General features: G+C 36.7%; 1 protein-coding gene across 13 annotated transcripts in view; it reads right to left on the minus strand.

Annotated features, from left to right (window-relative positions):
- Positions 1-25,627, minus strand: part of ERC1 (ELKS/RAB6-interacting/CAST family member 1) — a 302,814-nt gene that overhangs the window by 203,594 nt on the left and 73,593 nt on the right. For 9 of the 13 annotated variants that reach the window (XM_054067580.1, XM_054067605.1, XM_054067550.1 and 6 more), the window contains exons 4-8: positions 18,654-18,728; positions 16,450-16,605; positions 14,625-14,708; positions 11,834-12,001; positions 4,581-4,748 (exon numbers count right to left, since the gene is read on the minus strand). In XM_054067580.1, coding sequence (XP_053923555.1) covers positions 4,581-4,748; positions 11,834-12,001; positions 14,625-14,708; positions 16,450-16,605; positions 18,654-18,728 — 651 coding nt within the window. The remainder of the gene's footprint in view (positions 1-4,580; positions 4,749-11,833; positions 12,002-14,624; positions 14,709-16,449; positions 16,606-18,653; positions 18,729-25,627) is intronic. The other 4 variants (XM_054067600.1, XM_054067591.1, XM_054067656.1 and 1 more) reach the window with 1 other exon arrangement.

The raw sequence follows: 25,627 nt of genomic DNA on the forward strand, positions 1-25,627 counted from the left end.
TTTCGGATATTCTCCCCTTGCCTGGAATTCTAGCAACTTAAAATAAGATTTTATGCAACAGTTGTTTTCAATGAAATGAGAAAAATGAAATCCTGAAGCTCTATAAAACTAAATTTTTGCATCAGATTTTCAGACATGAAGCTAAAACTGATTGCTGTAGTCTCCAAATTTCTAGCATTTGCCCTATTTTTATTGTTTTAAATAAAGGCACTACCAAGCAGCATCACTGTAGAAACTTAGAACTGGAAAGATTCCAGAATTTAAAATGTGAAGCATATGGTTTCCTCAGCAATCTGGAACATTTATTTTGGTGCCTACTGCGTATCAGTAGTGATGACAATTGTCATGTTAATTTTTCAGGTCTTTGGTGCTCATAATCACCTCATGTGTCTCTTATTTGATTTCTAATCAGCCAGTAAATTTTCATTACTTTCTTCATCTGGATTTTAGAATGACTAGAAAGTATACTTCCTAGTTCACCACCTTTAATCAATAAAACACTGATATTAATAGCTCATAAAACAAACTATGCAGTGGCCTGCATCAATGAATCCAGCGAGGTGCATTTTAAATAATTTTTCTTTCAACATCAGCAGTTGCAGAAATTTAGTATAGCACAGTTTTGGACACCATACCAAACAGCTTTTTGTCAGTGTTATCAGAATAGGTAATTACACATCTAAGAGAATCATATGAAATAAAAAAAAAGCATGAACAGAAGCCCAAATGCCCAGGATGGCCACATATCATTTGGCTGTGGCTAGACTACTGTAGAGGTGATCTTTCTAAATTTCAAAATAAAGTAAACAACTTTTCCTAAATGGGCAAGTTATGTAAATTAATGATTTTCCGAAAAACTCTTTTCAACATTATGACTTTAGCTTTTGTTACAAATCTTTTTACCTAGCATTAAAAAAAATGAATCGTCAAAATTTAGTTCATTAGAGTACCCATTTCAAAAATATCCTCAAATCTGAGTACATGCTGAAGGAAGAGTACTTGGTAACACTAACTGAATAATATCTACTAACCTAATTCTTAATTCGATTAAATTCCTTCAATATGCCAACACCTGTACCCTATATGTCTGATAACTGCAAGTAGCATTTATATGCTGCCGCTTCCAAATATCCACAGGAAAACATTTCTTAATGCTACACAAGAGGAAAAGCTTTCCCTGCACCATATGTCTCACAGTCTTTCACTGTATTCAATTAAAACGTCCAAGTACCTCCTAAATCATGATGATAAGTGTAAAGCAAGCATTTAATACCAGATAACTAAGCCAGTAAAAATAAAATAACTTTGAAGATATTTTAAATTGTGCTATTCAGATCTTCCATTAGAATACACAGATTAAAACCTGATCTGTCTGAACATGCCAGTTTATAATTAGAGGAAGGAATAAAAAGACTATTGTGCATGGAGGCAAATGTTCAAAGGCGGAACATTCTTTATTAAAGAAAATAAAATTCTGAACTGTCCTGGAAGGTTTGAAAGACAGACAGCACTTGGGTAAAGCAGAAAGCAGGCTGGGCACTTTAATAACACAAAAAAGAAAGTCTAATTTGGAGCTTGCAAGCGTTACGACAAAAACATTTACACGATAGGAGCTAAAAGCTTCTAAAGTTTCAGGCAGAGGGCAGAAATACCTATCTGTACAGTCAAAAAAGGACAGGCATACATATCATGTAAACAGGAGACTTCATAATTTTCTCTTGCACCTGAAAAAGATTCTATGCAAGTTCTCATCATTTCCACAGTATATAGAGAAAATCAGACCTGTCCTTCCTTAGGTATTGTGTCAAGCTCTGCTGTTCTGTGGAAAAATGGTAAGGAGAACAAGAAAATGCAAAGCTCAATCTATAGAAAATATGAAAGACAATCTTAGATTCCAGGTCTGGAGAACCAGTTGAAAAATTCAGTTAAAGACATCAATCCTAAAACTTTAAAGGACTGGATTTGTTTTCATTTACCTTAGGCCATATTATAAATAAGAAGACATTCCCTATTGCACCACAAACCTGAGATAAAAGTATTGTCAGTTGGATTCTCCATAATAATATTCTAAGTTTGCTAATGAGAGAAACCAAAACAAATTGCCTTTGGATTTAAAAACCTCACAATTTAACTATTCATGTTAAAGAAAATGGTTCCGACAACTTGAAGGTCGAAGCAAGTTCAAATCTCTACATGTGATTCCAGTCAGCAATAGGAAAGAGATATTTTTTATTTATTTTATAGAGAGGTTATATGTTTCTTTGCTTAAGAAGCTCAAGAACAGTTTTACAAAACAAGTCAAACTGCAGTTTGTTATGGCAGTGATATCCTCCCTTGAGCTATCTAGGAGAACAAGACCTCAAAAGCTTCATATCTAAAAGCCTAAGCCATTACGTTCCTGTCTGAAGAGATTAAGTACTTCTACTCAAAAGTAGCGGCAAACAAACCTCAAAAAAAAGGCTAGCCACATGACAAAACAAGATGAAACTGTCTTAATATGGATTAGGGTGGTTTTGAAAAAGCGGTTTAGAAAATTACTAAAAAGAGAAGCTTTAGCACTGCCCATAAATGAACCAATGAAAAAGATCATCCTAAAAAATTAAGCAGAGCAAATAATAAAACATGTGAAAAAAACAGTGTAAGAGTAAATGGAAGTAAAACAACCTCACTGACATTTAACATTTATGCAAATGTCAGATTCCTCACTTCTTGGTTAAACATTCAGCTGGGATCTCAATGAATGTTTGGAGTGTGCACGACCAATTCTGGAAACAAAGAGAACGCACAGTCCAAAAATTAGAAATCCGTAAGTGTTTCTAAAAAGATGAACAGTCAAAAAATGAGACCATGAAGACTGGGAATTAGGGCTCCGTTACAGAATTATTAATGACTAATTTATGGCTAAACTCCATGCCTGAATGTCCATTCCTGCACGAAGTTTTCTGTTACAGAACTGAACATGACCTAAACTCTCATGATTCATAGCTATACAGTAGAAGGAAAGGCATCAGCCAGGCATCACAAAGTAATCAATATTCTGATTTACAAGAACTCCACAGAAGTGCTTAAAGGTCTAGAACCCCCCTCCCATTTATAGCCTAATACATTGAAGCAAGCTCCAAGAGCAGCTTCTCTAAAAATACAGACCAAAAATATTTTGTACATTAAAATTTATTATGATACGTGCATTCTCTCTTTTTACCCTGTTACAGCCTTTTGGGAAATATTGCAAACAATTTGCAAATGATCACCCATGACATTCATTGTCCTAAGACTCTATGCCCTTTGGAAAACCTCTGTAATTTCCCTGACAGGGTCTACTTTTTTTATGCAGACCACCCCCATTTCACTGATTATGTCTACATTTTCTCATCCAGAAAGATATGAAGGATAGTCTGAACCCAGATTATCCTATTCTAGCAGTTTCCAAGAAATATTAAGTATGATAAAACAGCATTTCTAATGAAAGTTATACAAAGTTCTTTCTGAACTTTTCTCAGTAAGTTACAGAGGAATCATCCTAATTGCTTCTACTGATATAACTCCTCATCCATTTAGCTACGTACTGAAGTCATATTCACCCAGTGCTCTATGCTTCATATCAGCATGGCTTTGTTAAGGTGGTGGTTGTGAAAGGATTGATTTTTCAGATTATGTGCTCTCCAACAAATACTTCAATTATTGTTAACGGTGAAATGAAAGCAGAAGCACATGCGACTGCTGAAGAGCAACAAACTCTGCTTTGAATTCTATTTTTTTCTTTAAAACTTCAAACTCAAATTCATCACTCACCACCTTCCATTACATCAATGGAATCGAAGGAAGAAATGATTTGTTATAAATTGCTAACCTCGTATATATTTGAAAATTATGTACAGATTTTGTGATTTTAGTACTAAAATGTAGGATTAGCTTGAATAATAACTTTTAGCTAGCCTGTGCCTGGATACTTATGCTTAACTAAGGATTTTAACAAGGCTGCAGTCAGAATGGGAAAGAACATCACCGTACCTAATTAAGTCAGATAACAAGGACTAGTGCAATGATAAGAGAAAGAGAAACCAGCTAGGACCAGATGCAACCTTGAAGAGGTGCCCAAAGAATCGAAGAGCACGTGCAAGTAGGAGAGTTGAAAAGTTCAGCTGTGAGGACAATCTACAGTCTTTATCCCGAGACCCTGAAGGAGACCCCCAGAGGGCAGAGTGTGTGCACCAAGGGGAGGAAAATTCTGTACATAAATTCCAGATTTATAGGAATTATAATCTATTATAATTATATCTATTATAATTTGATTATAATAGACACATATGTCCCAGGAAAATGATAGATATGTATGCTTTGACTGTATATCGCCTTTGTGAATTGTAATGGATGTTGCACGCACATTACGTGGAGCTACCCCCTGTGTGTTGCATTGAAGAATACCTTACTTAATAATCAAATTGGCATTGATGATTGAGTCTGACATCAGAATCAATCATTAATCTACAAAATGTAAATTCTAGTTCAGACTTCTTGACACACTTAGAAATCAATATGTACCACAGACATATATCCGACTTAGACCTCTCTAATCTTACCTTCTTCTGAAGAACGTTAACTTTGCGTTCCTTCACCTCTAACATGTCCTTGAGGTCATGGATCTCTCCTGCTTGAGTCCCTTTCTCCTCTGCCATCTCCTGAATCTGCTTTGTCTTCTTATTTAGCATGGTCTCCTTCTCTTCAAGACGTAATCGTAATGCATCTACCTAGATTCAGACATGCAGAAACAGGGTTTGGTTAACACTGAAGGAGAGAAATTTTAGAAAAGTTAAACTACACTTCCACAAGGGAGTGAGTGCTGTCAAATTACCAATAGATTCCAAAAACTAACTTCTTTCACTTTAAGACTTCAAAATACATAAGCTTGTGATAAAACAGTTCTCACAAGTTGTAAACAGAGACTAAACGGTAAAAATAATCAAATGTTTTATTCCCAAATTTTATGAGACTGTCCTGGTTTTGGCTGGGATAGAGTTAATTTTCTTCCTAATAGTTGGTATAGTGCTGTGTTTGGATTTAATATGAGAATAATGTTGATAACACACTGTTGTTTTAGTTGTTGCTAAATAGCACTCAGACTTTTTGGCTTCCCAAGATTTGCCAGTGAGGACGTGTACAAAACACTGGGAGGGAGTACAGCAAGGACAGCTGACCCAAACCGGCCAAAAGGCATATTCCATACCATCTGGCATCATGCTTAGTATATAAACTGTGGGGGGAGTTGGCCAGGGGACGATTGTTGCTCAGGGATGAGCTCAGCATTTGTCAGCAGGTGGCAAGCAATTGCACTACTGTATATTCTGTTATTATTATTATTATTATCATCATCACCATTATTAATCTTCCTTTGCTGCCCTATTAAACCACTTTTATCTCAACCTAAAAGTTTTATTTTTTTCTGATTCTCCTCCTCATCCTACCAGAGGCAGAGGGGAGGGACAGCAGGAATGAACAAGCTCAGTTGCTGCTGGGGTAAAACCACAATAGAAACTAATACTCCTTCTTGGAAAATATCAGATCATACTTCTCACATAACCCAACTTTGTAAAATACATGCCTGGAATTTTTCTCCTCAAAGTAGAAGGCAACACAACACATTGTTGAGAAGTTCTCTTATATGAAGGAAAACTGACCCCTGTCATTAGTAAACATTACTAAATCTCAGAGATTTAAGCATTGACTCCTAGTACCAATCACTTTATATTCTGTTTTAATCAGATATTAGCTCAGCTTGGAGGTAATGAAAGTAGAGGTCTTTGTGGCCACTGCAGATCAAAACATGGAAAGAGTGTTACCTTAGGATGGCTAACAACATATTGGCTTAAATAGCATCTTCATAGTTTAAATGCAACATGTATCTTCAGCAGGATACAGTTTTATATTAAATATAAAATGGAACCAATGACACAGTACAGGGCATTGTGGGTGCAATTTGGACACATAAACATACTTGGAGATCCCACGGCCTCAATAAGTTTAGAAACACACTCCAGGAATTCCATGGTATCCTCAAACTTCAAAACTGCACGTTGAGGAGCCTGTGCTTTTCTTTCTGCATTTCTCTTACACAAATGAAACACAGAGCTCACAAGACAAAAGGACTGGAAGAAGGAATCAGAGCTAACTGAATATAAATTTGATTAAGAGAAAAAGGTCACCACAGAGCACAGCCTAATCTCAAAGACCATTGTGGAATACGAAATCCAACACCACCAACCAGCTCAAGATACCAAAAGAAACTCACTGACCCCTATCCACTCAGCATTCACACAGAGCTCAAATCTGCCAGCTTGGCTGCTAATCTTATTTGGTTCCTGTTAACTGTATCAGATTTGGTTCCTGTTAACTGAATCCATTACGGGACATCAGTTACACAGAGTAAACAGGGCGATCAACAAATTTGTTGGTCCTTCTGCACAGCATTGGCTAGCAGAGACATGAAGTGAAAAGACTTGGACAACTTCAATTAGGAAAAGAACGTAGGTAGTCACTCTGTTTATGGCATTCTGAGCAACACTTATGTTGTGTTATTCTAATTCCACTTTATTTTGATTTGCTCATGGAAAAGTTGCCTCTGAGGCTCTACATTTACACTATGTTACACCCAGAAAATCCTTTGCTGTTTTGTCTCATTCCTTTTACATGGAGCAATGTGCACTTGCCAGTGAGGAAAAGAACTGCCCTGCTCTCCCCATCAGCTCTGCAATCCTGCTGCCACCTCTATGTCTGGAGCCTTCTCACTTACACATACGTTATTAAAATGACATTCCTGACCTCTCACCCAGCAAGTGGGGCACAGAGTATATTTTGCAGTGATATTAGAGTACCAGGAACTACCCAAATATGATTTATAGGGTTGCTAGTGTTTGTAATGAAAAGTTTAGCAGGTGGATCAGGTTTTGTCTTCTATTTAAAACCACACAGATTTATAGATTGATTAGGTATGTTCTTCTCTGGATATCTCCAATATTAAAGCTCTGAGTGAGTTTCATTCATTTTTGAAGGCAAACTGAAAATCTCCCTCACAAATAAATCCCTGTAACTCTCAACAGTTGTGTCGCAAAATATTTGAGATGGACCAGATGCCTATAGCACAGTATTAAGTGAAAAGAGAACATCTGCAAACAGAAATTTATCCACAGAATGCTTTCGATTTTCTGATTGATTAGTCTCTTTGAACTCTATATTAGCTTACGGGTTGGGATAAATTGCATTCCTGGTTTTATTTGCGTGAGGTCCCTGCCTAGGAAACCACAGAAAACACTTTCAAGAATATTTTCAAAGGCTGGCAGGACACACAATCATCACCTTAGCACTATTCCTGGCAGAACACTGCACTTGTTTATTCATGTCAGCTCAGTTTATGTATAGCATCCTCCCACAGTGACAAGAATTGAGGTCTGTGGGAGTCAGGTGATGCCAACTTCAACAAAGTCAGCTTAAGATTTTCTCTACACGTGGAAACGACTAGGCAAACAGCTACTGAGGTGCTGACGCCCCTTCTCCTGACTTCTGCATCTTGGATGGTATTGTCTTAACCCTAGGTTAACCTAACTGCTTTCACAGTATTAGACTGCCATGTCTTTAATTATGTATTGCAAGTAAAATCTTACAGTTTAGCTCAAGCAACTGCTGGTCCTTCATATAACAATGAACTCGCTAACTTAACCTGCACGGACCATCCAATTTCCCATGAAGCTTCAGCAAAATAAGCACATTTGTTCCCATCTTCAACACAACAGCCTTCCCAGGTACAGATAAAACAGGCACCTCTTTTTAGTTGGGTACCATACATAAGACTTAAATTCCTTCACTGTAAAAACCATGTATGAAAAACTATGTTTGGAACCATTGATCTGCCTTCACCGAATTTTCCAGTAGCAGCACATAATACTCTATGACTCTGTTCCTAATATGTATATCCATACATTAAGTACACAGGATTCCAAATTTATAAGAAAATTTAGAACACTAGTAGCTCCAATGATTACTGGAAGAAACACAAAAAATGAAATAATATTTCATTTAAATTTATCCTTAAGCCTTTTTTTAAAATCTTGAATCCTGTAATTAGGTTAGTCTTTGCTTTAAGAATATTCCCAACTTATAGCTTAGGAAAATCATTAAAATCTTCTGAAGCGTCAGTCAGAACTGACTCAGGAGCCTGAGTCAATACAACTTTGTTTGAACATGTTTTTTCTTATTTTTACCACCATCTCCACTGCACAGTAGCGATCAGGGTATTACGACACTGGTGATACCCACTTGGGTATACGTTGTCAATGATAACTAGAAAAACCAGTGATTCTTCCCACCTACTTGCTACCTGTTCAAACAATGATTGAATTATTGATTTTGATCAGTGAACAAAGCCATATTCTGTTTGGTTCTATTAGAAGGTACAGTCTCCCCTATGTTAAATCAAGGCCTCTGTAACACCAAAATTCAGAACTTTTATTCCCTTTTCATATGACGTTAATATCAGCAAAAGGAACTGACAGAATATCAATCCTGAAATGCGTTTAGAGCTTGCTGTTGTTTCTAAAAAGAGCCATCTACTTTTTAAAGTAGATGTTGAAGTAATTCTATGCCAGCACTCAGAATTTAAAGATAATTGAGAAATGCAGAGGAAGACAAACTTATACTTGCTAAGTAAGGTGAAATGTTGCTTTTATCCTACTGTAGATACTGCTCTGTGATGTCTCCACGTAACTGAAGTGAGTACATTTTAAAAAGCGTCAGTTTTATGACATTCTGCTGCTATCTTGCAAACACATCATATAAACACAAAAAAAGAATTAAGCTGTTTACCTAGCAGCGTAGTCTGTAATTAAGACTTAAAAGCTATGTTTACTGGCTGGTTTTGAATGCAGTGGTAGTTCACAAGACTTAAATCTCTATTTTTGACATTGAGCTTTATTATTAATTATGCTAGACTCTTCACCTCCTTATACAAATTGCAGCAACATCCAGTACAGTCCGTAGAAGAACTGAGAGTGAATTCTTTACGAACATACAGCTCCCATTTATCTGGACAACTTAGACCTGATTATGCCATGGAGTAGAGGCACACAGACCCAACTTTGGGCAGAGCCTGTCTGGCTCTTGCTAAGGCTATAAACTCAGTGCAGAACAGATGCACTGCTTCCAGGGCCTGCTCAGTTCAAATGTTCCTCCACAATCTGTATCACACGACATTAAATACCTAAACAACGCTGTGAACTCAGTTCCGTGAGCTGAGCTTACTGTTCACAGGTGTCTGCATAGGTCTTAATGCAGCTGGTGCTAACAAGCCTTGTTAGATACAGCCACCTCCCATTCACACATTCCTCATTAAACATGATCCACTCCCTAACTCTGTCTGGTTTGGGAGAGTCTACTACAGTTTCAAAATGCCAATATAAACCCCAAATAAAGAAAGATTCTTAGAGAATTTTATGTTCTACTGGGACATTCAGAGCAAATAAAATACTTCCAGACAACTGGATTATTTTTCTATTGAATCTACCATATGAAATAGACCAATTACAGAACCATGCCAAGTTGGGAAGTACACAAAAATAAAGAGGAATGTTCTCACTGATTAATTTAACCTCCCATTGAAGCCCCATACCTTCTGGCACTCACCTAAGCTAAAGTGCTCATTGGGCCAAACAAAAACTTTATATGGATGAAGTCTTAATTCCAAAATAAATATCGATTTATTTTTCGTTTTGTTTACAAAGAGACTGTACGTTTTTAGAGCTATATTTAAAGGCTTCTTAACAAATTGAAAAGTTAACCACAATATCCTCTCCACCAAACAGCCCTCAAGATAAATACCCCCACAAACAGCTCATTGTTCTTTGCAGTTCTACTGTGGCAGGTGGCAAATCCATTTTTGAGGCATTACACAACATCTTTTCCCCATCTACCCGCAATTTTAGCAGTCACTGTTTTAGCTCCACAGCAAGTCCCTATTGAAAAACAGGTAGACAGAAAATCATCTGTCACCGTTACTGTAGTTGTAACGTTTCACTTAACGATATCTGGAAGTAAACCGTGTTAATCACCTAAAAGCAGCAAGCAGAAAATCTGTCTCTTCCCCTACCCTTACCTTTCAGTAAGTTTTTATTAGTTAAAGCATTTACATGTTTCAGAGGGAAACTTGATTTGTTTTTGTATTGTGGAAATATATGAGAATCTCATTTGGAAGAATTTGGTGAAGAACAAATATTGTCTATGGTTATTTGATAATATTACAAGTTAGAAAGTGGTATAATTTTCTGCATTAAAAAACTACTTTGGCCCTTCGCTAAAATAAAATCAAAATGTTCTGAACAACTATCAAGAGTATCTATTGATGGTATATAACTAAGATTTTCTGTTTTTAAATATTTGTTTAAATTCCATCCATTTTACTTGAGTAAAAACATTTAACTACCATTAACAGCTGAAATTATGACCATCTACTGAAGTCTTAGCTTGTTAATGAAATACATTCTTCCAAAACTTCATCTCTCCTGGGCAGAAAAGTACTGCTTTTTATTATTTAAAAGTAAGAACAGAAATGTGTTTCTAGCTTTGTAGGTTTGTTACAACACTGCACAGTGATTTAATATATCTATATTGTTTTCAAAACCTGTAGTGGATCAAAACCTGCCATTTGCATTTTTAAATGTCTATTTACCTAGTACTTACTTGCAATGATATTTTGAAACATACATACTTTTTAAACAAACGTGTAAGAATCTATGGTGTATTCCTGACTAGCAAAAAGTGAATTAACAAAATTTAAAAGAATTTTATCATGGTAAACTAGCAGACTTTCACAGTTATACTGACTAACGCAATTTCAATTTCTACATAAATCTGAGAAAAATCAGAAAAGTCACCTTAGAACTTTGAAAAAATATGCACCATGTGCACCCATAGATTCACTCAACATGACTACATGAAAGCTATGTGAGGGTAAAAGGTTCAAATAAATTTCCTTACACCCCTTTAATATGGAATCTTTCCACCAGTGTTACTACGTAACCCACAAATTTTCTGCATGCCTATTTCACAGCTCCTTTGGCTTTTTACTGTTTCTGCTGTAACAACGCGAATATTTTTTTTTGATGCATGATCGCCATCTTTTGGACTTGTACTAACACTGCAATTTTCTAAGCCACGGGATTGAAATGCTGTCTTCACACAACATTCTCACTCTTCAAGAATGTCCAGAAACAATAATTTATGCTATACTCATCCTTTTCACATTCACACATACATGTCTTACATATTATGGGAATTCATTAAGCATTTGTTATCAAAACACAGTCTTGAATTTTTTTCCTGTATCTTGAAATATGCATCATAAAACATGAAAGCTCATTATTTCAGGTGTAAGCACAGGCTTACATGTAACAGTTCCCATAAAAGCTGACAGCAGCAGCAAAGCCTCAGTGAGTTTTATAGCACGTGAACACTTTTCTCCGCTCTCTTTTACCTATAAGGTCATTGAAAATAAATCCCCCCAACTCAGGTATTGTAACTTGCAATTTAGCTGCACCCAAGGAAAATAGTATTAGCGACTGCATGTTAGTGGTGCATAAGAGTGTGTATTTATCCACAAGAACATGTCTGCACTCACACACACATATTTGTTTGTACAATCAATCCCCTGACCTAGAGAATCGAAGATACAATGTGCTCAGAACAAGCAATATTGAACAGCTGTGGGATTCTATAACCTAAGCAAGAAGAAATAATGATTTTTATGTCTTTCTCCATGAAAAGTCAGTAAGTATGGAATTGCCCATTTCACCTCTGTCTGCAGGATGGCAGCTCTTTGCTCTTTAGCTGTAAGTGACTCTTTCAGAACTTCAATATGCTGCTTGCTGTCAGAGAACTGATTTGTTAGGGTCTCCAGCTTTGTCTGCAAGGCCAGCAACTCAGTGTCTTTGCGTGACAGCTCCTGTTTCACCTGACCAATCTGAAAAAGAAAGAAAAGATGGGCAAAGGAAGAAGCAATTTATACCTTCCTTACTAAAATAACTCTAAGTTTACCAAACAGTACGATACGCTAAAGTTATCCCACAGAATTGTGAAGCCTTCAGTTACCTTGAGTGGAAGGCCAGCACAATTTGTGTCATGAGCAAAAGATACAAAGAAAGAGAAGGGGGAGTGTTAGCATCTATTTTTCAAGAGAGGTTCTTTTCAATAGAGTCAGTCTGCTCTTAGTCATCTTTAAAACGCCCCACCAAAACCAGTTCCGTAGCAAGGATAAGGTCTGAATGACGATGAAACTGAACTGTAATGAGACTGTGCCCTTACTCTCTAGTATCAGAAAAGAGGAGATACCACAGGTCCCTCTCAGAAGCATGTTTGCCATGATGTCAAACCAGCGAGTTTCTGCCCATCTCTCCATCTATCAATCCAGCCTTATGCTTACAGAGTATGTAAATACACTTTTATGTATCTCACTATTTACAAAGCCAGCATTTCAATCTTCTAAGAAACATCTTTTAATTTACAGAAGCTTCTTAAAGCAGATACAAACATACATCAAAATAACATAAAAACTAATCTTGGAATTGCACTTTGTTGGGAGCAATTTCCTAGATTTAATTTGGTGAATTAAATGAGTACAGAAATGCCAATTTATTTTAACAACTAGGTTGGATTATCATTTAAAAAGACAAACAGTAAGAAATTCTAAAAGTAAAACATTGAAATGAGATGAAATGTCATTTAAAGTGCAATCATCCTCCAGGATAACTTTGATGTAAATTTGAAGGGAAAAAAAAAATAATGAAAGAGGATAGGGAAGTTTAAGGGTAGACATTATGTCCAAGTTTAAAGCCAACTTTCTGGTTTGCCTCTGATACATGTCACAGAATAAAATAGCAATGTTTTACTTTTATATGATACATAGCAAAGGTGGACATATCTCTAAAAACTGAACAGTTGCTCTTTTTTTAACTTGAACAATTTTGTTTGTGACATTAAAAAAAAAAAATCCCTCAATCCCAGAGTATGGTGTTCAATACTTCAAAACAGAAATTAAAGGACACCACAAACTAAAAAAAAAAATAAATAAAAAAGTCCAGGTCATCTTTTATTTTCAGAAGGTTTTAAGAAAAAATTAAATTTATATAAGCTATACTTTTGAAAAAAAATTAGAATAAGTACACATACTAGTACAAATAACTGAGAGGAAAAGCTTAGATAAACGTAGTTTTATCTTGACAACACTGTTTCAAGATGAGTAATTAAAGAAAGAAAGCTCTCTACTGAAGAGTATTAAAATAGGATCAAAAGATGTCATCAAGGACTCCTGTGTTCCAGTGTGAAACAGCTTACATGAGGAGATATGGAAGTAGGGAGGCAGGAGAAGGAGGACATGTATCTCAAAAAACTTCACACAAACTAATTTTATAAAATGGAATAACAGGAAGGAGTATAAGAAGAATTTAATTTATAGAACTAGCCAATTCGCTCACTTAATTCAAACATACTAGGGTTTTTTTATATCTATACTAAAAGCCAGTATCTTCATATAATTATTTCAACACCTACTTAAATTAGGTACAAAGGTATTGATGTTAGCAGCACTATTTCTGCTGTCAGCTACCGACCAATACAAGCAGTTGCAGAATACTGCTAGCGCAGCAGAACTGCTGGCAAGATATGAGCTATCTACTACTAGTTAGTCTTCTGGAATATCTAAACAAAAAAGCCTCCTTAAAAATTTCATATGATGGAAACCCTTTCAACTAGGTAGCCTGGATTTTAGTAAAACCTTCTCAAACCAGTTCGGTCTTTTTTTTTGAAAAGATAATTCTTTTTGGAGTTATCTCAGAAGAGGTGTTTACCCTAAATATTTGTCTTTTGGTGAAACAGTCTAAACACAACCATATTTCATGACATCCACATTCCCAATTTGCACCCTAAGATCATTCTCTCCAGAAATCCCCATTTCAGAGCTGTAAGCCCACACAGCTAACATGCTAGAGCTCTTCAGACGAATGTAGCGCACAACATTCCAAGTTGCAAGGGAAGTTAAGCAGCATTAAGTGCTCACATCTCTCTTCTCGGTGAGACACTATGATCACTTAGCAAATACACTGATTTCACAGCAAAGGAATAACCTAAATTCATGCTGCTGAAATTAAACAATCCGTTTTAAAAAGCGTTCAGCATCCAGCTTTTGTTATTTTTTGTAAAACAATGTTAAGATGGTTCAGTGCAGGTTTTCAAGTTATTCTTCTTCTACTACGGAAAGCGAATCTCTTTGAAAGTCTGGTCCCCAAATGGGTGCTGAATACTTTCGAAAATCTGCTTCATTAGAGAAGAATAAGTTATTGCTAAAACAGCTCATACCATTAAAAAAAAAAGTAACAAAACAAATATAGATGTTTAGTTGAAGAGTGATGTTATGGACACCAAAACCACATGAACCAAAACGCAGCTACAAGGCTGAGCAGGCTGTTAGTTCTAGTGTTATATCAAGTCGTAAAGAAGGTAAGAGAAGAAAAGCTACCCCAAAAGCCAGAGAGCTAGCAAGCCCCAGTGAATGGCCACTGCACACAAAAGATAAATCTTACTGCAGAGACCTCGGTCTGGAGACCAGCCACTCTTTTTTTCAGGTCCTCCCCTTGAGCCTCTTTGGCACTTAGCTCTTCCTTCAGTTGCTCTACCTGCCACGACATTGTTATGCTTTTAAACATTCACCATTTGTCACCTTCCAGTTAGCCTGTTTCAATCCAAGTAACTAAAAGTGACAAAGAACTGAAAAGAAGGTTCAACAACACTGGTCACTCATTTTCTCTTCCGTTCTTCGTTAAGTCTTCTCAAGATTTTAATGTCTCTGTAATTTCATACAGGCTGCCAGACAAGAATTTCATTATGAAACAAAGACTTATAGTTATGATTATGTTTACATATGGCAAGTATGGGACACTTCACCCAACGGTTTTGAAACTGGAATGCATGAGGGAATTAGGACAGGAAAATGAACATTTTTCAGTTTAGGAGAAATAAAGTTAATTGTCAAGATACACTCAGAGATGACTATAAAATACAATTAAAAAAAACCAAACCGTTGTGCAATTATAAAACAAGGTAGGACAGCAAGATGTCAAGATTGGAGCTGGCTACAAGTCATGAACAAACAGTAATCAAAAAGGAACAAACCTTCTGCAGGAAAAGAAATAAGCAGACACAACAGATGGAAGAGGTCTAGAAACTGAGTAGCTGGAACAGATCTATAGGCCCACAGAGGGAAATGAGAGAGGGAAATGAGGATTTGCTAAGAAGGGAAGAAGGAAAGAAGAAAGAAAGAGGAAAGGATGGAAGGAAGAGCTGCCAAAACCGTCTCTCCATTCCTAATTTGTACAGGGTATCCTTCAATTCCTAGAAGTGACTCCATGGGTTAAAAAGCAAAAGTGAAAAAGAACAGATGCAATTATCTTGAGGTAGATCAGTGAGCTGGCATCAGGGAATTGGAAGCAACACATACTTATGACATTTTTCTACTCTAGTAACAAGTAACACTTCTCCAAGAAAATGTTTTCCAGCATTCATTTTTAACAAGTAATTAAAAGCGGGACAAATGCAGTGGGTTACAATTGTTTAGGACTTAGTGGAGTAACTTTCAGCGTCTGTTCCAGGAATTTACCCACAGCTTGCAGTGGTACACAAAAATCTAAATAAGAAAAGCAGAACTGCTCACAAAATCCTTAATGTAACTGAATTGGCCTGAATCTTCATCAGAAAATGTTACGGTAAACTAAAACACTGAGGACCATTTATTCAGAGAAATAAAGAATGAATTGACTTTTGGCTATATACGGTTCAGTAGTCAGTGCCCATCTTTATAACTGAGGATCAACATGTCTCACTGCTGTATTTGTCTTGTATTCCAAATGGCATAAATTAACGTTTGCACCACCATTGTTATAGAATCTACTCTCATTCTGTCTCCACAGCTGGAAGAAGAATGTAACAGAAAACCATTATAGTGACAGTTCATGCTATTTTCATCTTTTCATCATAATAAAAAGACCTAGTTATAGTATAAAAGTTGCAAAAAGAAACAGTCTTCAATAGACTACATTTGAAGACTCTAGACCAAAAAAATACGTATGAAACTATAATGGATTAGCAATGGTCTAAAGATAAACACAAAATTCTTCTGAAATAAAAGAAAGCTAGGTGTGACAGTAAAAGCAGAATTTGGGCCATTGATCTTAGTGAACCACTATTATAATGTTTTCAAACATGAATTTAAAATTCCAATATTTTTAAGTTATTTTAGTCAATTCATGGCAGAATACAAAACAAATGGGAACCCAGATCATAACTCTGAAGTATGAATATTTCTCTCATCTGTTCGCTAACGTCAGTTTATCTTCCTACTGCCGTTTGTTTTCTCCGTACCTTGTTTTTCATGAATTTGGAATGACTACGGTACACCTCCATTTGCTTCATTTCCTCCTCACGTTCCTCTGTGCTCAGAGCTCCATTTGACTTCAACATCTGAATCTCCTCTTCCAAATCCCGAAGGCCACGCTCCATGGAAGAAATTTTTGAATCCTGAAAATTATTAGACGAGACAGATAAAGATACAGAGTTAGATGATTTGTTAACATACCACGGGGGTTAATAAAAAAGGAAATAATTTGTTGGACATGTACCTGCACTTGATATTTATTCCTGAAGTTCCTACAGAAATCAGTCTACACCTCTCTATATAGCATCTGGCTGAGTGATCAAATACTCATTTTCCAGTTTTTCATAACTTTCAAGGAAAGCAAGAGTTTAGAACTGAAAGAAAACATGGCTAGGGGTACGAACACAGTATGTGATGAATAAAAAAAGCATTATGAAGAAAGGTTGCCTTGTAAATGTGAAGCCAGCATAAAACAGAGAAATTTACTTCTAACTGAATGAACACCAAAATGTGACTGCAAGAAGAGCAAAAACGGGTTTGTGCTACTAGTAGCTTAACTGGGTCGCAAATAGAGAAATAAAAAACATCAAAAGCTTCATAAGCAAGGAAAAGATGCAACAATCTAGTTTTAAGCAGACAATCTAGTGTTGTGTGGATCAAGGAGTTATGGATCCTTCAAGTATTCTGGCTCATATATACAACATATAAAACATTTCCGCGGTTCAAAAAAATACACATCTTGAAAAATAAGAGTCAATTTACCATTATCGTCATAGTTTCACAGGTTGATCAGAGGATTTCAATCTACTTGGTTTACTGGTTTTTTTAGAAGTTTTATGTGTTAGGAACAGTAAAAACAGATTCATACAGCACATTGAGTTTCAAGCATACTCATGAACATGGAGATGTATTTCTGAATTATAATCTCTTAAAGCAGTCAATTTTTTAAATCTCTTTATATTTCTTCTGTCCTGAAATACAGGTAGGATTTGAAACTATCCTCCACTCTTTCACAGACCAATCCCTCACAGGTTTTTTTGCCTGACAATTAAAGCACAGATGAACAAGGCATGAATGATTTTCATTTATATGTTTTCATTCATGAGATAAGATTTTTCTAAGGGGCCATTATGAAGATCTAGTCAGATCTCCTGCTTTACTTTTGATGCTTAAGTTAAAATCAGCAAAGCAGACTCTTGCAACAAAAAATTAGAGCTGTAATAAGGTGAAATGATATGTTGCAATTTACATCAGTATGTTGTTTCAGTGGTCACATCACTTCCTGGAAGCACCAGTGTTTCTCTTTTGATAGTAAAGACAGCTCATTGTTACCAGACGGTCAATTAGTTTTCATTACTATCGACCACAAAGATGAATAATAGAAGAAAGACAGTAAATGAAGGCTGCAGAGTACAAAGATCGGAAATGACTATGGAAAACATTGAGATGGAATGGAAAGAGTTGGAATGGCAAAGAGACAGAAAATAAAAGGAAAAGGGACAGAAGAAGAAGGAAGAAGAAAGGGAAGATACGAAAATTAAACAGAATAGTTTGCACAGTCAGTTTCAAATTTTTTAACTGTATTTGTCCAAATGCTGCCTGACGCACCTTATGGACCATGCAATATGAAATACAATTGCATAAAGCTGTGTAAGCCACACATTCCACTTGTGGCTCTTTGCAAATTGCCATTGTTCCATTAGATACTTTAGTTAATGGTTTAAGAAATCAATCACAAATTCACCTAGAAAAGTTAGGTTTACAATGCCATAGAAACCTCTTTCTACATGACCCATTCTTTAAGCGTTTTTGAGTTTGAAAATTGCTAACTTTGTTGACACACAGAACGCAAAGCAGTATTTCAAATATTCATACTATAAAATAAAATAATTCATATAATCTTAAAAAAGATACTAATCCATCATTACTATCCTTGTAATACAATGCAGTCTTGGTTAAGTTAAAGAAATCTGTATATGCCGCTGCAGGCAGACAGGAGGCATGCTGCTATTATGTCATGAAGCAGCTCTGTCTCTTCACTGCTCAATAAATAATAAAATAGGATGAAATAAATGTATTTATTTTAAATTAGAAGACTGACAGAAGTATATGGTATTTGCTAGCCATCTCTAATATGAAAACCCATTTTCCAGGAAATAAACTATACTGCTGCCCAAATGCAATCATTTACCTTCATCTCAATAACAGTTTGCAGAGCCTTTGTCTTGGCTGTGTCAGGAGCATTTTCAAATCGACGATGGATCTCCTGCACCAGCAGAAAAGAAAGCAACAGTTAGCCTAATGGCATTTTGTCCCACTTATCAAATACAAACAAAATTACTAGAAGCTTCCTTTTCTAATACATAGCTTAATTCAATATTGCTTTCCGATGTTACCAGTGCACACATTCTATCATTTTTCATACCAAAGAAAGCATAGGTGAAAGATCATTCAAGAGAATCACAGCCTCGGTTAAAAGGGCACAACAGAAACTGCATCTTTGACTACCTACTTAATCAAAATAAACTGTTGAAATGACAGCACAGTCTACTAAAATGCCCTGTCACCTGCCTTCTAAACTAATTTAAACTATTACTAGTTTCTCATGGATGACATACACATAATTTATTTTAGTAGATGCTTACTGAAAAAATAATGCTGTGGTTTCCATTTCAACAAGCTATAGGGTGCAGGTGTGCTGATAACTTCCAACTTTTTACCCCGGAGCAGCAGCGTTTAATTATGCATGTTGAAAACCTTTCTCCACCGAGCCTTGAAAGCAGCCAAAAGTACATGACTAGATAACACACTGCTCTAGAAGCTCGGAGTACACAGAGAGGAGATGGGAGTCCATGTGATGTTCCTGCTGATGGGAATTCACAGAACTAGCATGCTTCAGACTGCTCTCTAAGGGATAATATGGTAGAAAGCTGAAACAACTTGTTCTACCATACGAAGTACTTAAGAGGTTTCAAATCAACAACAGGAGAAACAATAAAGTATCTATTCCACTTTTTAATTTGTATTGGGTCAGCACAGACACGGGGTACTACAGGGTTGGCTTCTGTGAGAAGCTGCTAGAAACTTCCCCCTATGTCCCACAAAGCCAACGCCAGCCAGCTCCAAGGACTCACTGCTGGCCGAGGCTGAGCCCATTGGTGACAGTGGTAGAGCCATTGGGATAGCGTATTTAAAAAGAGGAAAAACTTGCTATGAAACAGCAATTACAGCCACTGAGAATATGTGAGACAAACAACTCTGCAGACAGCAAGGTCATTGAAGAAGGAGGGGGAAGAGGTGTTCCAGCTGCTGGAGCAGATTCCCCTGCAGCCAGTGGCGAAGACCATGGCGAGGCAGGCTGTCCTCCTGCAACCCATGGAGGTTAACAGTGGCGCAGACATCCACCTGCATTCATGCTGGAGCAGGTGGATGCCCGAAGGAGGCTGCGATCCCATGGGAAGCTCCTGGCAGGACCCACGGAGAGAGAAGCCTATGCTGGAGCAGGTTTGCTGGCAGGACTTGTGACCCCATGGGGGACCCACACTGAAACAGTCTGTTCCTGAAGAACTGCACCCCATGGAAAGGACAAATGCTGGAGCAGTTTGTAAAGAGCTGTGGCCCATGGTAAGAACTCACGTTAGAAAAATTCATGGAGGACTGACTCCCATTGGAGAGACCTCATGCTAGAGCAGGGGAAGAGTGGAGTCCTCCTCCTGAGAAGGAAGGAGCAGCTGAGACAACGTGTGATGAACTGACCACAACCCCCACTCCCCATCCACCTGTCTCGATGCAGGGTGGAGGAGGTAGAGAATTAGGGAATGAAGTTGAGTCTGTGGAGAATGGAGGGGTGGAAGGAACGTGTTTTAAGATTTAGTTTTACTTCTCATTATCCTGCTCTGATTTATTTGTACTAAATTAAATTCACCTTTCCCACGCTGAGACTCTTTTGCTCACAACAGTAATTCGTGAATGATCTCTCCCTGCCCTTATCTCGATATACAAGCCTTTCATTGGATTTTCTCTCCCCTGCCCAGCTGAGGAAGGGGAGTGACAGAGTGGCTTTGGTGGGCACTTAGCACCCAGCCAGGGTCAACCTACCACATTTGTCTTAAAATAATATTGTCCTTATACCACATAGTAACATTAAATGTAAGAATATGAATATTGTTAGAATGTTAATATTATATGACATAAAAATACTGTGGTGCCCATAGAACATGAACTGTGACACCAGTTAACCTAAGAACAAATTCTATACATGTCCATACAGACAGCTTAGCCACCCAGTTCCCTCACACCTAGAAGATAAATCCAAAAAGCTATTCACAAACTTCTATTTTAACATACATGGTGAAGAAATAACATTTTCTATGGTAGTCATACATACATCTTGCTCCATATGTTAAATTATTTGAATGAGAAAGGTAGAGTTGTATAGTGCTTTCTGAAATACTGAAAACACTACTTATCTTCTAAGATTAAGTGTTCTTAAACATTTCTGAAATATGCAAGATAGAAACGTTTAGTGATATGACAAGGGCCACAAGAAGAATTTTGCATAAATTTGGCACAAGGACATTTGCATAAGTTGACGCCTGTGAATGGTAATGACAAGAAAACCTGGTAGAAGATCCACCTGTCTTTAAGTGCTATACTTGTGAATTTCCTGAGAAGTTATTTTTACAAGCATGTTTATAGTGCAGGGTAGGATTCTCTGACAAAAACACCACCTGGAAAAAAAAAAAACCTGAAAACCCCTCTAAATATATTTGTTTCTCCCCTAGTGAAATTGAGAGCTTCTGGTTAGGTATCACTGACACTGTACAGACTAGAGTGGAGCAATACTATTATTATTATTATTATTATTATTATTATTATTATTATTATTATTATTATTATACTTACCTTTACCTGCATTCACACGATGGATTTATTCAAATCTATACAGCCTAGGACAGACTTTTCTTTTGGCTGAGATATCTCTATCTGTCTGTAATGTACATGTCCAAGAGAAGGGCAGCGTGCATTCCTCGCTGCTATTCCTCACAACTGATGGCTGAAGCACAGCACAATCAGTAATTCTCATCACCAGCCTTCCACATTGTTGGTCTAGCACTTTTCCACTCTCTTCCATCTGCCTACAGATGCCGAAGTCAGAAGGCTTACTTCTCTTTGTCTGCAGTCAAACAGGTACGGCTTCTACCTATTCAACAGGTTTAAATCAATGAGGCAGCCACTTTTTTCATGAAGATGCTGATGTTAAATCTAAGGAGGGGCCCATACTACACTGAGACGCTCTTTCCAGGGGGTTGATCATCCCATTAGGCCACATAAAGAATGCAGAGATCTCCAGGATCATCTCCTTAGCAGAGCTGCAAGCTTTATCGAAGTAGACTGCAGTCAGCCCAATCAACCAAACCTTTTTCTAACGTTTCATGTGTCCACCCTCAGAAGAAGAAAAAAGAAGCTTTCAAGACACAGGATATCAGGACAAGCTGGACCAACATTCTCATGTCACTTTTACTATCTATTTCGTCCACAGCATTTTTCTTGAGACATATCAACGAAAAGACTTTTCCAGTCTGTGTCTACCTCTTACCATTCCTGTTGCTATCTCTTCAGAGGCAGTACTTTAAATATTCATTTGGTTATGCTGTTATATACAATGTTAGAAAAGAAGCTCATCATGAGGCTGAATTTGCTTTAAAAATATATGTTCTTTCATACACTCATTTTTTATTTAAAAAAATGACCAAAACCAAGAAGTGCAATTAAAAACACAGCTGTTGTCTTCTTTTCCCTTATCTGGCCTATCCATGTCTTCATATGATGTTTGGTGTGGGACCTTTGCATCATTCAGTAGACTGGATAGTTTTGTTTAACTAAAAAGTGTTTATGTTCTCCAACATTTAATCTAAGCCTTACTAAGTGAATGTTACACCCTTTGTACTTAAAGTTTAGTTTCCCAGATGGGTTTTCTGCCAGCCTTTCCTGTCTAAGTCTTTGAAAGATTTTAGCAACCCAATTCCAATTAATTACAATGAAATGCATATATTACAATTAAAGGAAAATTTCATAACAATCCATCAGTTCAGTATTAACTATCATTATTAACTTTAGGAGTTATTTAATAGATCTATAAGATCAAATAGATCTATAATTGTGTAGAAGGTCAAATCGTAGATGACTAATCTGATTTTCTTTTGCCATGAAGCAGAACTGTGTATGAGTGGTGAGCAGTGGGTGTTGCATGCCTTTACTTATGGCCTCCAAACATCCTTGCAGACAAATTGGTCAGATAGAGACCGGGTAAGCAGTTAACAAGGTGGGTAAAAATTAAGCTGGACTATCAGGCTCAAAGTCTGGTGATCAGCTGTACAAAGTCCAACCATCAGAGGCTGATACTACAGCTGATGCTGTTCAGTGCCTTTTTTTAATGACCTGAATGACTGGATAGACAGCACTCTCAATAAGTTTGCAGATTATATGACATTTGGGGAAGACACAAATTGAGAGTAAGCAGCATGCCCTTGCTATAAGGAAAATAAAACCTCAACTACATCCTGGGCTGTATTAGCAAGAGTGTACAAAGAAGAGAAGGGAAGTAGCCATTTCTTTGCAGCTTTTGCGAGACCACAGCTGGAGTGTTGTGCCTAATTTCGGGCTTCCCAGAATAAGTACTACATTGAAAAGCTTAAGACAGTCCAATAGACAGCTACCAAGATGGCTGGGGTTTGAACGTAGAATGTAAGAGGAGAGGATGAGAAAACTGAGTTTGTTCAGCTGGAAAGAAAAAGCCTTCGGGGGAACCTTGATGCTGTCTAGAACTATCTAATCAGAAGCTGTAGAGAAGATGGAGACAAAATTCTTTTCAGAAGTGCACAGTGGATGGATGATAGGCAACAGGCAAAAGTTGCAACGCAGAAAATTCTGAATTGTTAATACAAAAAGAGCAGTCAAACACTGGACCAGGTGCCCATCACTTGAAGTTGCTGAATTGATCAGGAGGTTACATGAAATAACCTCTGGGAGAACCCTATGCAACCCGCATGACTCATTTACATAAATTTTTACTAATAGGGATAAGAAGGTTACTGGATGTTACTGTAATTGTTTCGTTTCAGAATTTTTACGAGTGTTTTTCAGCAAGTGCTTGACACCTGTAATTTTAACTTCTATTTCAGCAATATAAAAAACTGAGCAGAAATAAGAATGTATAATAAGAGTCCTGTATAATGTACCTCATTATTACAAGAGTTTTGCTACATAGTTATACAAGTTATAGTCATGGTAGTTCCTTCAGAAATTATTACCGTATTTCTGCATTTGTCATTTTTGGATTTGGAAACACAATCAACATAATTGCCCGAAAAATAAATTGATCCTATTAATAAAGAGAATAACTTTAAAAGATGTGCTGAAAATTGCACCTACATCAATAACTGAGAGTGCCAGTTGCTTTGAAGCTCAATTACTCCTAGCTAAAGAAACTCGCCTCTGTTTTACAATTTTATGAATACAGATGATTTCTAAATTTCGCTAAAGAAACAAAAGCAAAATCCCTCAAAACTGCAGCATTACAGTAAAAGCAAGATAAAAATGGGAGATCAATTAAAACCATTCTGTTACTTATAAGCAGCAAGTCATTGTGTTGAAATCTGACTACAGAAGTGTGAATTCAAGAGCTAAAGAAAAGTCAGTTAAAAATTTACATCTCAATCATTTAGGACTTTATTCAGTATGTGCTCTTAGTTCTCCATTTTTCCTGTCCTCTTTAAGGTGCAAAAGCATATATTTCCTACTTAAATTAGCTCCCAACTTGTAAATGTATTTCCAGGTTTTTTTTTTTCCTCTACTGTAAAGTTTCATGCTTTTGGAAACAAAATTCCACAAATTTCACTTCTTCTGAAGGAAAGTGCAGGATAACATTAATGTCTCCAGAGAAAGTATACCTAAGCTGCAATTTGCAAACAAAGACAAATCTTCTAATACAGCAAAATATCAAAAGATATTACAGTTTACGTATTTTAAACCAGATAGATTTATGCATTTCTAATAAACCCATTGAAATTTTATGATTATTTCACTTGATGAGTTCAAAACTATAATATAGAGAAAATGTAGATGACTGCAATTCTGCTTTTTCCTATTCACATGATTCCTACATGTATTTAAATGATTATTTAAAATTCAGAAATTTGCTATGCAAGAATCGGGTTTTGTTCATGACTTCTTTGTAGTCTGGAAAGACATGAAACAATTTTTCACTGTAAGTTCTCAGCTTTCTAAGAACTACCAACCTCTGAAATGAGTAAAGATGAAAACACTTTTACATACATTTGAACATTTTTAACTATCATTCTTTTACAAAGCAATACATAAGACATTCCAAACTACAACGGATTACAAAAAGCAAAATGTATAAAGAATAAATTATGCATCTTCTTAAGCTGCAATAGCCTATTTTCTCAAATTTTGTTCTACAAAAGCTCCGATACTCCTTCCAGACAAATCAAGTTATGCTAATAAAGACATAACTATTTAAATTATCTTAACTCACTTCTCCCTGCTATCCTCTTCTTCAAGGTCACAAGAATGAAGCAGCAGCAGAAAAAGCAGAAACAATATTTTTAACTCCTCAGAAAGATGTCCCCTAGTACAATGGTAGTAAGAGTTCCAGCTACTGAATCTATCCACTCTAGTACACCAAAATTCTCTCTAAAAGCGTGTCTTATGTATGATGCAAAATCTTGGACAGGACAGAAGTTTTCTTTGAGATAACTCTAACTGCTCCAATTAAAATTTCTAAATCTTTCTCTAAGCCTGGTGCAGAAAAGGCTAAGAATTTTAACACACGCATGGAAAAAGAACTTGTCACAGTTAATGAAAATCCGGTCAGATAAGGCAAACAACCTTTGTCTGCATGGCACGTGCACTCTTTATCACTAACCTTCTTGCTGCTGCTCTTTGGCCATCACAGCAACAAGTTTGATAACCTAAAGGAAAGTCAAGTATGTCTGTTGTAGCTTAGTGGGTCTGCTTGCTGCTTTGGCAAACATCTACCCTAAGTGGAGACATAACAGAGCATACAAAGAGATTTTGTGTTACTTCCTAGAATAAAGTGAGCACTGCTTGATTCAAAACAGCTAGAAAGTAAAAAGCTAG

Source organism: Cuculus canorus, chromosome 1, assembly GCF_017976375.1.
Source record: "Cuculus canorus isolate bCucCan1 chromosome 1, bCucCan1.pri, whole genome shotgun sequence".
Taxonomy (NCBI): Eukaryota; Metazoa; Chordata; class Aves; order Cuculiformes; family Cuculidae; genus Cuculus; species Cuculus canorus.